General features: G+C 44.0%; 1 protein-coding gene across 9 annotated transcripts in view; it reads left to right on the top strand.

Annotated features, from left to right (window-relative positions):
• Positions 1-9619, top strand: part of LOC148516925 (homeobox protein NOBOX-like) — a 44852-nt gene extending 35233 nt beyond the window's left edge. For 2 of the 9 annotated variants that reach the window (XM_088479413.1, XM_088479412.1), the window contains exons 8-9: positions 6539-6766; positions 9351-9619. In XM_088479413.1, the coding sequence (XP_088335539.1) occupies positions 6539-6766; positions 9351-9394 (272 nt within the window). In that variant the 3' untranslated portion in view covers positions 9395-9619. The remainder of the gene's footprint in view (positions 1-6538; positions 6767-9350) is intronic. The other 7 variants (XM_088479415.1, XM_088479414.1, XM_088479419.1 and 4 more) reach the window with 7 other exon arrangements.
• The last annotated feature ends 7489 nt before the right edge of the window (positions 9620-17108 follow it).

The raw sequence follows: 17108 nt of genomic DNA, 5'->3' as shown, positions 1-17108 counted from the left end.
TTGTGGTAGGAGTGGCAATTGTAAGAAATTGGGGTATAAAAGTACAAAACCAACAACTGTCATTATATCCAATCAAACAAGCAAAGAATACAAAATTAGAAATACTATAACCCGGGATAGTACTGATATTATCTATTTGTTGGAATGCCCGTGTGGGCTACAATATGTAGGACGCACAACCAGAGCCTTGAAAGTTCGATCTACGAACATATTAGAAACCTCACAATAGGTTTTGAGAAACATAGCGTCTCTGAACATTTTAAAACTATACATAACTGCAACCCGATAGGTTTAAAATTTACAGCTATAGAAAAGATCAAGTACGACTGGAGAGGTGGTAGTAAATCAGATAAAATAGGGTGGAAAGCAGATGGATCTATGATCTACAGACATTACAACCAGAAGGTCTAAATATTGACCCTTAAAGCTCCAATCTCCTTGGACACATCATTAATTTCTTTATCTTTTTTTTTCATTTCCATTAAAACTCCTCTTTCCTAGTACACATCATTATTTTCACTAATTTATTTATCTTCTGTACTCATTTCTTATTCTTCTGATCAATATCTATGGTCAGTTGATCATTATTCATATTCTATTTTAATTTTTTATATATCCTTAATTTTGATTTTGTTCTTTGATCCTTCTCAATTTTATTAATTTTCCATGCTGCTGAAAGTGTATTTACTGCATCAATTTACCATCACACAGGAATTTTAATCCTCCATGTAACCTTAGTCAATTCAATAATGATAGGTAGAAATGGGAAATAGTTACCTTATTTCTGCAATTAGCGTAATAATATATTATTTTATTTAGGCTTGAGCCCCTGTTAACGTGTATATGGCTGCAGTATAAGTAGCCAAATTGATCCCACCCAAAATGGCTGCTTCCAGACCATAGGATCTATTTAGAAACAGGAGCATAATTACATCTAACCCGCATTGGAAATAGAGCATCAAAAATGGCCGCCACCATTAATAAAGACACTTTCCAGTGTGTACCAGCCATCAGTTAATACACATGATGGGCGTTTTAGATTAAAAACAAACGGAGATCCCTGTCCCAGTAATGACCTTCCGACGGAGAGCTTGGTCTCCATGACACCCAGCCACAACACCTAGCCGCACTGTGGGCCTGATTCAGAGCCGCTCGTAAGCGGCCGCTCGTTCGCTCCGAGCGATGTTCGCACATCTGCGCATGCGTATGGGTTTTAGTACGCATGCGCGAACCAGTCAGTGCGGTCGAAAGTCGTGTGCTCGCAAAATAGCGAATGCCTGCTAATTTGAGTGACAGGATGAGGCGTTTGTGGGTGGTAACCGGGGAAGGTGCTTGAAAACGGGGGAGTGGTGATCCGAACGCAGGTGTGCCAAAAGGTCAAAACGGGTGTTTTAAGGGTGTGCATAATTAACAAAGCAGCGTCATCGACCACGTCAGTTGGGTGTCTTTTAGCCAGAACTGCTCGCATGATTTCGGTAGGAAAATGCAACCACAAGAATAGCGAGCAGTTCATTTGCCTTTCGATGTACTCAATTAATCAAATAAATAGCGGAGATGACGTATGATGCGAGCGGACGGGGCGTTTTTTACAAAAAAACGTCCGCATGTTTTGTTCGCTCGTTCAGACATAGAGGCGTCAACAGAACGAAAAGAGCGAACGGTCAATTTAATAGCCAGCCCCTTTTTCTGGACGAGCGAGCGCAAATAGCGTCCGGCTCTGAATCAGGCCCTGTATCTCCTACAGAAGGCTCCGTTACTATAACAGTGCACAATAACAAACGTTCGCGCATGCGCTACAGACGGCAACCCGGAAGTGCGGCTTTTTTGGCGCGTGAACGGGGGCTATTTAAAGTTTTTTCAGAAGCTAGTCACCACCATTTGCCCTTGATAAAGTCCCCTATAGGGATGAAACGTGTTGGGACTATACATTTATCTGTACAGACTTGATCCCCGATATTTGTTTATTTTTTGTATTTATTTTCCTTTATATAATTTTTTTTATTGGTTCTAACATACCACAACAGTCTATTGTTGAATAAACATATTGGTACAATAAGTATCAGAGTCTTTTTGGAGGAATCCTGACATTGTGCCCTGTGCCCAGACCTGCATAGCAGAGAGGACGTAAGGAGGAACTGGACCAGCAGTTTACACGTCTAGAGTAAGTGTGTTTTTCCACTTACCTATATCACTGCCAAATCGTGCCCACAAGTTCTCCTGACACTGCGTTCCCTGTTTCTGAGGTCACGGGGAGCTGAGACGAGTTAATTATTCCATCCCTCATGAAGGAAAGGTTGCAGTATAATTAAACAACACTCTGCCAAAAGTTTTTGCCGAGCTGATACGTGTTTATATAGGATTTATCCCCCCATTCTGTTGGGACTAATATACTTTACCTTTGGTGATTATCCATTAACTTTACTGAAGTATTTGTGGCCTAACATCAACAATGATCAAGACTCAGCCTCAAGTTGTTGCCCACCTGAACTATTTACTGATACAAACAGTGGGCCTGATTCAGAGCCGGACGCTCTGACCAGAGCGCTCGCTCTGAATCAGGGCCCTCCTACCTGAAAATGGAGCGGCCTCTTGGACGCTCGCATAGCTGTGGGTGACCACCCACAGCTATAGCGAGCGTCCATGATGGTCGCGATGGTCAAGACCATCACGACCATCGGGCTTGCGACGAGACGCTGCGGTAGGGTCTCGCTGCCGCAAGCCCAGGAGTGATTTTGGCTCTATCAGAGCCAAAATCACTCCCACTGACATCACTAGTGATGTCAGTGGGGCCGGACCCAGACGGTAGGCGTTCCCATGGGAACGCCTCCGTCTGGCCGCCACGCCCACCAAAGGGCGCGTGCTGTCAGTCACCATCGACAGCACGCCCCCTTTGGGTCGAGACCCGGAGCGACCGCTTGGCTGTCGCTGTCCGGGTCTCGCGCATGCGCACGACTGAGCTCCCTCCGTCGTGCGCATGCGCATTGGGGTAACATCGACCCGCTTGCGAGCGCCCTGCGCTCGCGAGCGGGTCTGAATGAGACCCAGTGTTTATTCTTGGTCCTTTGATACAACATTAGATTATTAACCACAAGATCCAGCCTAAAGTTATTGCTTACCTGAACTATTTTTTCCTTGGTGGATATATTTAGAGACGGAACAATACTTAATACCTATTTGGCAACGTTCCCCATTTCCCCTTATTGTACACGTTTAGTGGGACTGACATATATTTAGATACTGCAGAGCGCTTCCTCTAAGATTAACTACTTTAATCTAATTTTGTGTGATAAGCCTGTTATCTTACCAGCATTTATTTTTGGACTATGGGAAGAAACTGCAGCATGGGGAGGAATCTCTTGTGAGTGCGAGAAGATCAGACAGCCTCTGATCTCAGAACAGATCACAACACGCAGATTGCAGCAAACACCAGACATTGCTTAAGACGTGACAGTGGATAATGAAGCCAGACTGGATTATTCTCTGTAATTGCCTCAGACTGTGCTGTCATCTGCACAAACAATGGCTGATTGTCCCGAACAATAAAACGCCTTCAGCGACGCTCCTCCGCTACCTCTGCGATGAGTCTTAATGTTTCTAATTATGTCTGTAATTGTCCCAATTGCTGCATATACACATATTTATCTTGTGCAGTGGGGGACACCGATTCTGTGCTAAATCCCACCAATGGATAGGAGGCCAGACACCGGTAGTAAGTGGATTACAAATTTGGAAAATAAGTGCGCTGCATAGATGCTGTGTATTTAGATGATATGTATATAACATCCTCTGACGAAACTGCCGGAAGGGGTGGAGAAACGCGTCACCAGTGATACGTATTGTGAGACGCACGCCGGTGGACGGCGACAAGCGGAGGAATCAGCGCGCAGCACTAGTGTCCTTTCATCCGAGAGCACTGGAGCAAGTAACGTCAAGGTTAGCAGCAGGCAGCCCGGCTACAAACAGCGTGATCGGCGGCACACCCGACATCGCTGGAGCCACAAGTGGAACAGCCTGACTGTGAGCAGCGCGGTCAGTACAATACGGACAACGCTGCCTTGGCCATGCTATCCAAATAGCACCAACTTGGGAGGTGCTGGGACAATAACAAGTAGCGTCCTGACAGCAGAAGATTGTCACCACGTTTTAGCAGCAGATCAGAGGAATGGAAGTAGACTCCATAGTCTTTAAACGAATTCATGTGCTGATGATCATCAGCCATTTATACAAAGAATATGTTCTTACTGGCCATTTCAACAGTAACTCGCTATTCACCTGACTGCTTTGTTGAATGACAGTCTATGGGACACATATTGAGAGTAATCTCTAATTGCTAATAACCTGTCTGCTATGTGTGTGTGTGTATGTATATATATATATATATATATTACAATAAATGACAAAGGCGTAAACAAGTGCAAATGCCACCAGAGTGAATAAATGCAACTTAACCCGTACAATATGAATAAATGAATTGGGCTTTTCTCAAAGTATTTTAGGTCCACACGAAGTCATCCACATAACGAATATTTTTCATAGATATAATAGAACTCCAAAAAATACATACAAGAAAAAACAAACATAGTGCAGATGGTTTTTGCAAATAATATTAGCACATAAGAATATAAGGTTGCTCGTACAATAATTTAGAGAAAATAATAGCTTATCTGAAGAAGATTAGATCAGCAGATACACCCGACGCGTTTCGTCCAGATAGAGTAATGTCTTATCTCATGGACTTCCTCAGGGTTAATATATATATATTAACCTTTGCTGTGCCATAACTGACTGGATGGACATTGGACGCACTTATCTGAACATCAGTTGGTTCACATACACTAACACACATATTTTTTTTTCTCCTGCTACTCCTCATAGGATGTATGCACAATACTATGGGCCTTTTTCTTTTTCTTAATTATTACATTTGGTTTTTTTTTTTTTTTTTTTACTTATTATAATCTATCAAGTAGGTGAAATGCCTCTTGGAGGAGCTACAGTACGGCGCACCCAGGTTAGGAATGACACAGTTAACCTGTTACACAGGCCACCCTACATATGGAGCATTGACTGCTCTGCCCAACTTGGTGAAAGCAGGCAGCATCCATGATGTCTCCTCGCCATGCCATGCGAGAGAAACAAAGTAACAGCGCTATGAAGTGAAATCGAATGCATTGTAATACAGCCTGATAGCAGGATAACCTATATCTTAATTTTCAGAAACATACACAATAAAATTGCACAGTAAAAATAAATCAATAGAGTGTAAAATGCGCCCCTTAATGACAGTAGAGCCACCACATTTAGAAACCATGTTGACGTCGGACGCAGTTCAGCGATTTTTTTTTTTTTCTACTGCACGTGTCTAATGCAGCCCATACACGGTGGTTTTTTTCATGATGTGTACGATTTCGATCAATCGTGCACATCGTGTGTGGCTTCTGTGTGTTTACGATGCCGATGCGCGTGCGCGCAGTCGTATAGCTGGATCGTAGCTCTTACTGCAAAACCGTAAGATTCCGATCTATGGTGTACAATGTGATACACGTGTATGCATCGTATCGTATGATCGTAACAATCAATCATACACCATTTCACCACATCGTATGGAGAATTTCAAGGGCAATCGTGCAACACATCTTACCAACATAAAACCGCACCGAGTATGGCCGTCTTAAGTCTACAGGCTTTGATTACGGCCACGTTGTATTTAGCGACATGAATATTAATATTTGAAATGGAGATAATTCTAAATTTGTTCACAATATCTTTGGGAATGGATCAGAGCGAAAACCTTTTTGTGAATCTGCTGTGTTACGCTGCCAAAGTACAAATTTCATATTGATGGTTGTGACAAAAATACAATGGAGGATAATTAGAGAACCGCACATGGTAAGAATAGGGAGGAAACAAAGCAATGATCTTTCATTATTATAGGAGCGTTTGCTGTTTTCTAATTCTATATTCTTATGCTGTTTTCTAATGCTATATTCTTATACTATATTCTAATGCTATATTCTTATACTATATTCTAATGCTATATTCTTATGTTATATTCTTATGTTATATTCTTATGCTATATTCTAATGCTATATTCTTATACTATATTCTAATGCTATATTCTTATACTATATTCTAATGCTATATTCTTATGTTATATTCTTATGCTATATTCTAATGCTATATTCTTATGTTATATTCTTATGTTATATTCTTATGCTATATTCTTATGCTATATTCTTGTGCTATATTCTAATGCTATATTCTTATGCTATATTCTTATGCTATATTCTAATGCTATATTCTTATGCTATATTCTAATGCTATATTCTGCCTACTGTACAGTTAAATATTGACCGACGCACAAAATTCCTTTTAATCAGTTCAATTAAAAAACTCATTTGAGAAAGGAAGTTGGTAATACGCAATTCCTGCGCTCGGATTTCCTGTGTGATGCTGCCGTGCAGCCAGACGCTGGTCCCCCATAACTGCCCCTCTCTCTCTCTCTCTCTCTCTCTCTCTCTCTCTCTCTCTTTCTCAGCAGGCGGACTTTCCTTCCATCCGTCTCCCTGGAATGATATGTACATACAAGGTGCGCCATTTCCGATTCCTCGCCCTCAGGCTGGCAGTAGTCGCAGTGTGCCTGAGCAGCCTCATTTCCCACCGCCCGCACCTCGTGTCGCTCAGCAACCTCTCAAGCCCATGGCGAATGTTCAGCCGGACGCGGAAACCGAGAGCGCTGAATGTGAGCGCAGTAAGAACACTAGTAGTAAGCCAAGCAAAAGACTAAACGTGACATAAAGTACTTATAATACAGTGCAGAAATGTGCTATCCTATTGTGCTACTAAGTATATGTGTATAGCACACAAATAGGTACAACTGCGAGTCAGGATAATCATACAGCACAGGTCAGTGCTTATTATACAGGAGACAAAGGCCCGTATTCAATTTGAGGCGAAAAGTCCGGATCCGCAATACTTTTTCGCCGATGATGTCATTTTCACCTTTTGATGTCTGTTTTGTTTTTACCCCGTATTCAATTTGAAAGAACATCCGCCTAGGCGGAAAGTCAGTGCAATGTAACAGGCGGAAAAGTTTCGCCTATGAATAGCAGGCGAAAAAAGTGCAGAGTTGGGGTTTTGGGGTGCAACGTTGCGGGAACCCCCCTGCAGCCTTCAGACAGTCCCCCCAAAAGTAAACTGTGTCCAAAAAAAAAACAAAAAAACTTAGGACACCCCAAAAAATGACTTTGAAAAAGGGGGCGGAAAAAAAAAGTTGGGGTACAAAGTTAAAAACTAGCGAACTTGACTCTGGGGGGTCCCCAAGAATGCCCAAAGTGTTTTTTTCATTGCATGTGGATTTTTCGCAATTTTTTCAACTTCACTTTAGCAACTTTTAAATATACTGACCCCCATTTTCAAGTACCCCAAATTTGCTGGGATAAGTTATTTTCTGGAAAAAATACTCCTGAATACTATTCTGCACCACGTATAGAAAAACGCTATTTAGCAGCTATTGAGCCCATTTAAAAACACCAAATACCTTCAGTAAGCCAAATCGGGGGTACCATAGGGAACCCCCATGTCAGAGCATCTTTTGGTGGGGTGTCAGGCTGATTTCCCCAAATCTGACAGTACTTTCCGCCTGTTCAAGTTTCGCCGAGTCCCGTTTTCGCCTACTTTCAAATTGAATACGGGGTAAAGCGGGCATGCACGCGATACTTTTCTGCCTACAAAACAGGCGAAAAGTCCAGGTCACGAAAAAGTATCGCGGCTCGGCTCAAAATGAATACAGCTCAAAGACGGCTGTTACTAGTATATTAATCAGAAGTTTGATCCTCCTCCGACTTGAACAACTCCAATGTGCAGCCATTCACCTAATTACACACCAATGTCCTGCTACACGTTCCACCAAGTACTCTGAATACATGAACAGATACAGATACATTATATTTTACATTGTGTCACGTACTTACCGAGTGGACTTGCCGTATAATCAAAGGGTCTTCATACCAACTATATAGGTAACAGTGACAAATAACGCATGTTTGATTACTTTCCCTGTATGTCATTTCACTAAATCATCCATCCCTATTCTCACGTTTGTATATCTCGCCGGCTTGTTTGGGACATAGGGCCTGATTCAGAGCCGCTCGTAAGCGGCCGCTCGTTCGTTTCCGAGCGATGTTTGCACAACTGCGCATGCATACGGATCGTAATACGCATGCGCGAACCAGTCAGTGCGGCCGAAAATCGTTTGTTCGCTAAATAGCGAATGCCTGCTATTTTGAGTGACAGGAGGAGGCGTATGTGGGTGGTAACAGGGGAAGGTGCTTGAAAACGGGGAGTGGAGATCAGAACGCAGGCGTGCTTAAAGGTCAAAACGGGCGTTTTATGGGTGTGCATAATTAATACAGCAGCGTCATTGACCACGTCACTGGGTTATTTTATAGTCAGAACTGCTCGCAAGATTGTGGTAGGAAAAACCAACCACAAGAATAGCGAGCAGTTCATACCCTGGTCGATGTACTCGATTAATCTAATAAATAGCAGACATGATGTAGGATGCGAGCGGACAGGGGGCGTAGTTTTCCCAAAAACGACCGCAAGTTTTGTTCGCTCGTTCAGACCTAGAGGGGTGAACAGACCGCAAAGAGCGAATGGTTCATTTGAATAGCCATCCTTTTTTCTGAACGAGCGAGCGCAAATAGCGTCCGGCTCTGAATCAGGCCCATAGATCTTTGGTGTTTTAACTACTTAACTGGAAAATATTTTGCCAAAAAAAAGTCTCAGAAATTGTTTTTCTTTTCTTATGAATTAATATCTATTTATTTAGTAATATGTTTGTTTTTTTCAAAGACCCCACCCTGTGGGCTTGTCTAGAAGACATTGGTGGTATTATCTGCCCGCCCTCTTAGAATTGTCCCATACATCTTGTAGATCCCCCTATAGCAGTTGACCCCCTCTTGTGGCATCCCCCCTGTACTGTTACTGCCCCCAGACATTATCTCACACTTTCATGCCCACGAGGGGGGCACTCGCTGACCTTGTGAAGTGTGCAATCACGTTATCTGAACAGAGAGACCCATACCAATATATAAGACCGCCGAATACTGAGAATAAGCCATCTGGCAATTGGTTTGTTCGGGTGCCGGCCATAATATAATAGTATAAAGTGAAGAGATGCACGGCACTCCAGGATTACAGCATAGCAGCCAGAAAAAGTGGCAACGTTCTGGGCACACTTCTGCCCATTATCAAGCTTGGCTATTAAAAGGAAATTGTGTGTGTGTGTGTGTAATCATATATATGCATGTGTGAGTATTTATATCATTTATTGTGTTTTGTTGTAGCAGCTGCCAAAGACGTAACCGCTTCCGTTGACCAGAGTCTGTGATTGGCTTTCTCCCGGCAGAACGAGCTTTACTACCAATGGGCAACAAGTCAGCAGCCCATGCTGAGAAGAGATGTAAAGATGATTTATGTTTGTTTTTCTTTGATTCCCTGTTGAAATGATTGTTCTAAGATGTCCTGTTATATGTTGGTAGTGAGGGAGGAGGTTATACACTAAGCATCGGACGATTGCCAGCAGCTCATCTCAATAAAGACGCGTTTTGTTTGAGTTCGGAAGTCTCTTCCTTCAGTTACTTACTGTATATGTCTGCAGAACGTTGTTAGTCCAGGATCTGTACCTGACCCTCAGGAAGCTTGTATACAGCCTGTAGCAGATGTAATGTACACTCATTAATATTATTATTATTATTATTATTAATAACAGTTTCTTATACAGCGCAGCACATTCTGTTGCGCTTTACAATTAGAAATCACACAGTAATAGAACACAACTGGGTAATAACCAACAGACACAGAGGTAGGAGGGCCCTGCTCACAAGCTTACAATCTATAGGGACATAGGCATTGATACACAAGGATATGTAGGTGGCACATATTGCATATTGGTCCAGCCAGACTGCAGAGGTTCTTGGTGAGCTAGTGGATCACGTGGTCGGAGCCAGTGTTCACCCTCAGCACCTCCGGTCTATCCTCTGAGAGGTAAGACTGCCCATCTGCGGGCCACCGCAAGCGGTGACCCACCTTACCTGTCCCCATAGAAACCGGGCTGCAGTCTGAGTCTGTCCGCAGGGCCGGCTAGCATGGTCCCCGGGATGCCCGCCAAGAGCACCAGGCGCAGCTGGCGTTGTGGTGCCCGGAGGGGTGATGGAACGGCAGCACAGACGTCCCGTGGACAGTCTGCTGCTGCTGCCCGCTCAGAAGCATAAATGTAAAATAAGGCAAATCGTAAAAATAAACGCTTTTGGGCTGCTGAAGCAGCCCACTGTTATAACGGTGACCCGACTCAGGCCGGGCACTGACGAAACTGAAGTGGCTCGGGGGTGGGGTATAGGGGGAAGGACCGTTGCATCCTGGGAGCAAAGCTTTATCTGTTCGGTGCCTGGTCCTACACCCCCAAGGTCTCCCTGTGGAGCCCTATGGACCCTGAAGAAGAAATGTATATTTTTCTTGTTCTTCCTTTCATTGCATAAATTGACAAACCGCTTTGGAAATGAAGAATAAGAGCTCCTTGGACTGTATACGATGATCAGGGGCGTATCTATAATGGGTGCAGGGTGTGCGGTGCACACAGGCCCCTGGGTCTAGGGAGGGCCCACACTGCACCCATATTGTTTATACTTACCTCTCCGTAGTCCCGCATCGGCTGCAGCAGCGCTAAATAAAATTCCTGGAAAAATGGCCGCGGCGGCCATTTCTCTAGCGTTTTGCGCATGCGCCAGGGGCGTAGTTATAATGGGTACAGGGTGTGCGGTGCAAACAGGGGGCCCGCACCGCACACCTTGCACCCATATTATACTTACCTCTCCGGAGTCCCACGTCGGCGCCGGTGTCAGCGCTGTAAAAACGCCTGGAAATTGGCCATTTTCCCGTTGTTTTGCGCATGCTCTATATACACTGGGCACACTGTATTTCCCAGAGTCTATCAGTGCGGTGCTGGCTGCGCTCCGCCCAGTGCGCTGCCGGCTGCCGGACTGAGGGGAGGGTGCCTGTGGCGGAGACTGCACACGGGCCCCCTCCTCTCTTGAAACACCCCCGGCATGTGCAGTATGGATATCGCCAGGAAAATGGCTGCAGCGCCATTTTCCCAGTGACCTGCTCATATGCCCAGGGAAGATGATTCGGATCCGCTCGCTTGTATGCGATCGCTCGTAGTTGGCCGATATTTGCAATCTGCGCATGCATCGCAATGCGCATGCACGAACCACTGCGAGAGATAGGGAAGCGCTCGCCCAGCATATTCAGCCCAGTTGAATGAGTGACAGGAAAGGCCGTTTGTGGGTGGTCACAAGGGCAGGCCACTAGAGACGGGGGAGTGGAGGTACGAACGCAAGCGTGCCCAATGCCGTTTCAGAGGCGTGCATAATTAACAGGCAGCGACATAGTACACGTCACCTGGTTGTATTGCACACTGAAGTGATCGCAGTGCTTGCGGCAAGCTACAGTCAACCTCAAGCGCTGCGAGCACATCCGATGGTACCCGATGTACCAACGGTGTCATGCCCTTCCTGGAGATGACGTGCGCAAGTGATCGCACACAAAGACATAGTGGGCGTGCTAATGTCTTGCCGTACGATCGCCTGCCTTGCTGGGCGTGCGTTAAATTTGCATACGCTGGGAGTGAGCGAATGTTATCTAGCGAGCGGGTCTGAATGAGCTCCAGAGTCTACTGCTTCGTTAGTGTGCTACCGGCCGCCGGGGAGAGAGGACGGGGCCCCCGGACAGGGAATGAACACGGGCCCCCTCCTCTCTTAATACGGCCCAGCTGATGATCCATATGCACATGATTTTTATTTTATTTTTGTAGTTTAATTGAAGGTGATAACAGAGCACCTGATATGTCAGCATTGCTATAGTATATTGCTGCTTTTGTCAGCTTGTCTAGTAATGCAGGGGATCCATCCTTTATGCATCTGTGAACAGTAGATAAAATGCTAATAATTTATGCTGTTCTCTGCAGATAAAACCTCTTGACAATGTACTACCCACTTCACATTATGCAAATCGCAGCAAACAATTCAAGTGAGAGGTAGAAATGACTTTAGAGAGGATCCTGTCTTGTAGGGGCACCACCTTATCCTGTGTCCTTCTGAGAGCATGAATCCATTGCTCCTCCTAGTAGACGTCATATTTTATAGGTAAATATATCCATGGAAATATCATCCAGTGGTTGAAATGGTGCTTACATCACAGTCTATATGACTTTGTATATATCCCAGGAAGGAACTGCTGGACACATCATGCCACTGAGGGTACTGTAGGTATATTGAGCATGGATTAATATTTGGTCCACAGGATGGAGTGGATCCCATAGGGATCATGAATGCAGGGGACATCCATATGGAGAGCTGCAGAAACCAGGGCGTTTTTTGACCTCCACATATAAATAGTTTTTACCTCAGCTCCGTCTTCTGCTATTTTCTTCAGCAAGATATTGAGGGGGTCATTCAGACCCGGTCGTTAGCGCCGATGCGCTCGCACCGGGTCGATGGCCCCCCACAGAGCATGCGCACGACAGCGCAGCTGTGCGCATGAGTGAGAACCGCTACGACCGACAGCGCCGGTCGTAGCGGGTCTCGATCCAAAGGGGACAAGCTGTTGATGTTGATTGACAGCTCGCCCCGTTTGGAAGGCAGGTCGGGGGGGGTGGCGGCCCAAACGGGGGCGTTTCCATGGGAACGCCTACCGTTTGGGGGCGGCCCCACTGACACAGAGCCGAAAGCTCTCCGGGGCTTACGACAAGGGAGACCCTACCCTAGGGTCTCGTCGTAAGCCGCGATGGTCTTGACCATCACGACCATCACCTTAGGCGGTCGTAAGGCTGTGGGTGTTAACCCACAGCCTTACCACCGCAAAGGAGGACGTCTTGAAAATTCAAGACGTCCTCCCCTCATTCAGACCGACCACACGCTCTGTGCGACCGGCTCTGAATGAGGTCCTGAGTCCCTGAAAAGCGCTAGGCTGCCAGCCATCCCCTCCAACCACACATTCACCTCCATACGTGCACCCCTACTCTCAACGGGACATCCTGTCCAACTGCTGTGCCAATGGTGGGGGGGGACAATCCCTTCAAAACAGGACAGCAATGAGGAATGAAATAAAAAAGGACCAGAAATGGCGATGGTGACGGGATGTCGGATGTTAACTAATCTGTTCCCACTGCAATTTAAGAGACCATGAAAAGTGCTGAGTGTTACAAACTGGCACCTAAATGTAATGTCAATAAGTAATCTGCACGGATTATGCACACTAGTGCTGGGATAATTAGAGATGACCTTTGACGGTTTGCCATCAATTGTCGAATGTTTTGCCATAGATGGAGGAGGTACAATGCTTCTCCACTGTCGATGGCAGAGATGTGGCAATGTTTTTATCTTATACGCAGCGAGGGGCAGGGCTATTGCCACCTAGCCCCACCCCCTTCCCAGATTGGCCACCACATTCCCGTGAGCCTTGGCAGTAATGCCCTTTGACGGTCCAGTGGGTTCAAGCCATCAACGTAGATCGTCAATGTAGAGTGTTACGTGTTTTCCATGGTATCCTTTTACCAAAACAATGTATCGTATTTATAACATGTCGCCACGTGACACAGGGAGTATGTGGTTATACATTTCTATACATTTATATAAATTTGACAGCCATCGTACTATGGGCCTGATTCAGAGCCGCTCGTAAGCGGCCGCTCGTTCGTTCCGAGCGATGTTTGCACAACTGCGCATGCGTACGGATCGTAATACGCATGCGCGAACCAGTCAGTGCGGCCGAAAATCGTTTGTTCGCTAAATAGCGAATGCCTGCTATTTTGAGTGACAGAATGAGGCGTATGTGGGTGGTAACAGGGGAAGGTCCTTGAAAACGGGGAGTGGAGATCAGAACGCAGGCGTGCTTAAAGGTCAAAACGGGCGTTTTAAGGGTGTGCATAATTACTACAGCAGCGTCATTGACCACGTCACTTGTTTTTTTTTAAGTCAGAACTGCTCGCAAGATTGTGGTAGGAAAAACCAACCACAAGAATGGCGAGCAGTTCATACGCCGTTCAATGTACTCGATTAATCTAATAAATAGCGGACATGACATATGAAGTGAGCGGCCAGGGGGCGTTTATTTCAAAATTACGACCGCAAGTTTTGTTCGCTCGTTCAGACATAAAGGCGTCAACAGACCACAAAGAGCGAACGGTTCATTTGAATAGCCACCCTTTTTTCTGAACGAACGACCGCAAATAGCGTCCGGCTCTGAATCAGGCCCTATATTTTTAATGCTGTTACTAACGTGTAATAAGTTGGCAGGAGACATCGAGCCCTTGGCACCTAGGAAGAATAAGGAAAACACCACACCAGTAAGTTTTATGAACCTGTCAGCGGATCCTGTGGTAACTACTGGTCACACATATACGTAATCATGCTGCACCCATGTTATACTGTACAGGACACTGTGTCTGAGAGGGGTCTACATTTTGCCCCTGCATCTAAACTGAACCTTTTACCCTATTTGTAGATCTAAACACCTATGTTCGCACTCTCAGTAGAATAAGATTCTTTGCTATAAACAGATATGACAAAGCAGTGGATGACCAATTACACTACATGATGAAATTAGTGAAGTATTAAATATATTAGATTCTCTAGATACAGGAAAGGATGGGGAACATGACTGTGATACTATATAAAACATATACGATGAGGATTAGAGTATGGATAGAAAATGTATATCTAAGTCCGACTTAGTATCCACTACTGTACAGAGGAGCGTTAGCGTACATTGAAAGTTTTTACATATCCACACTGGAACAGTTTTGTGAACTTTGTGAAATAACGGACAAGAATTATTTTAGGGCTAATCTTGGACATCAGGAATGGAAGGACCTTGGGAGACTTGATGGTGATATAGCGATACAGCCAGCAGATAAGGGCGGTGTGATTGTGGTACAGAATACACCTGATTATGTTGCAGAAGCGCACAGACAACTTAATGACATCAAATATTATACTAAACTGTCCCACCACCCCTTTTTCAGAAAAAATTGAAACTCCTTTTGAATGAACCCTAGCCGGAAGATAATGCAATAACTAAGAACACTTCGCATTTTATTTTCTGCACATCTGCGAAAATATGCTAATGTTTGCAATCGCAATGACGTCGCAGCCTAACATAAGGATACCCACATCCCCTTACTCACATCCATAATACATTGCAAGTCTGCTAAACCATCGGTAACATCGAGTACCATCGGAGCCTATCGCACAATTACAACAGGTCTGACCTTACTTAGAATTTGCTAAACTGATTGCACGCAGTGAAAGCACAAGCTGTGTATGCCATCGCAGTGGCTAATTTATGCACGCCTCTGTAACGGGGTTCTACTGCACTGACACGCCTGCGTTACGCCTACCACCCCCAAAAGGCCACTTCCTGTCACTCACACTGCGATGGGTCTGCGTTGAGATCGCAGTGAGGCCTTCGCCCATGCGCACTGCGATTCATACGCATGAGCAGTACACAACAATCGGCCGTCTGCGTGCGTAATCGCAGTTGCGATTAGTAGTGAATCAGGCCCAAAGTGCACAAATGACTTCTATCCCGGATAGACCTATTATTCTCGGTGGTGGTTCATTCACAAATAAGTTATCTTTTTTCGTTGACACGTTTTTACAAAAACACAAAAAAGTTAGCATTCATATATAAAAGATACAACTAGTTTTTTTTTCAGTGTGATACATACCATAAAATGGAATCCAAGTTATTATTTGATTACTTTTGACGTAGAGGCGTTGTACTCCAATATACCTCACAATCTTGGGCTAAAGACAGAATACTACTTAAGACAGGATAGTTCAATGTCAGAAGAGTTACGTGATGTTGTTTTGCTTTCCATACGTTTTATTTTACAACACTTCTTTTTTATTCATTCAGAATATTATTTACAGTCATGGGGCACCACAATGGGAACCAGATTTGCCTCTAGTTCTGTGAACCTATGTATGGGTAGATCTGAGGCGGAATATGGATGAGATGAGCGTTACGGGGCGATGGGGATCTGGTTTCTGGTCTTTCATTAATAGTCTTTAAAACAATACTTTTGGGTTAAAATTTACTAGTACATTTCATTTAGATAAAATTAACTTTTTGGTTATTGCACTTACGGTCAGGGACGATTCACTTACTACAGATACTTTTGTCAAAAAGGTGGACTAGAAAAAATACTTAAATTACAATAGTAATCATCTTAAATTGATAGATCTACTCTATTTATTACACAATATAATTCATAAGCTGCATACACACACAACGACTGAGTTAATGAACGATTTTAGTAAACGATTTTCTACCTTGAAAAAATGAACTAACATCGTTTACTAAAGTTGTTCATTTACTATGTTCATTTAAATGTAATGAACGATTTTTATGACCTACAAACGATTTTTGCATATTAACTTAATGAAAATCGTTGAGTTGACAAGTCTGACTGAACTACAAACGTGAACGCGCATGAACAATAATCGTTCATCGTTTGACTCAGAAAGTGAACGATTTTTTCAAGCGATTATCGTTAAACGAAATCGTTAAACGATAATCGTTAAAAAAATCGTTGTGTGTGTATGCACCTATACGCTTACCAAATAAAGATAACTTTAAAGAAACATTTCCTCCCTCCTGAAATTAGATGAGATTCTGAGTTCTTAAATTAATCTGGATGGTAAAGTTATTTTCGGAAAAACAGATGTGTAAAAAAAAAAAACAAATTTGTACCAAGTTATTTTATTAGGCAAAATGAATAACAACAACAAAAAAATAACTCTACCTTATCATGGTAGCCAGCAAAACCAGTTGGTATTTTTTCAATGTTCGAGACATGGATGCGTGTTGCATAGATCCCGAGAGAGAGAATACAGGGTATCAATCTAATGTATTTAAAGGGAAATTTCTTATTAAGAATTTCATGGATTGTAAGTGGTCCTTCGTGATATATTTGATAGGATGTGGATGCGGTTTGCAGTATGTGGGTCATACAACAAGATCACTCCACATTCGATTTATGG

Source organism: Taudactylus pleione, unplaced genomic scaffold (genome assembly GCF_031769625.1).
Source record: "Taudactylus pleione unplaced genomic scaffold, aTauple2 ptg000231l, whole genome shotgun sequence".
Taxonomy (NCBI): domain Eukaryota; kingdom Metazoa; phylum Chordata; class Amphibia; order Anura; family Myobatrachidae; genus Taudactylus; species Taudactylus pleione.
The sequence above is the reverse complement of the archived record's forward strand: the minus strand, read 5'-3'. Positions and strand labels throughout refer to the sequence as shown.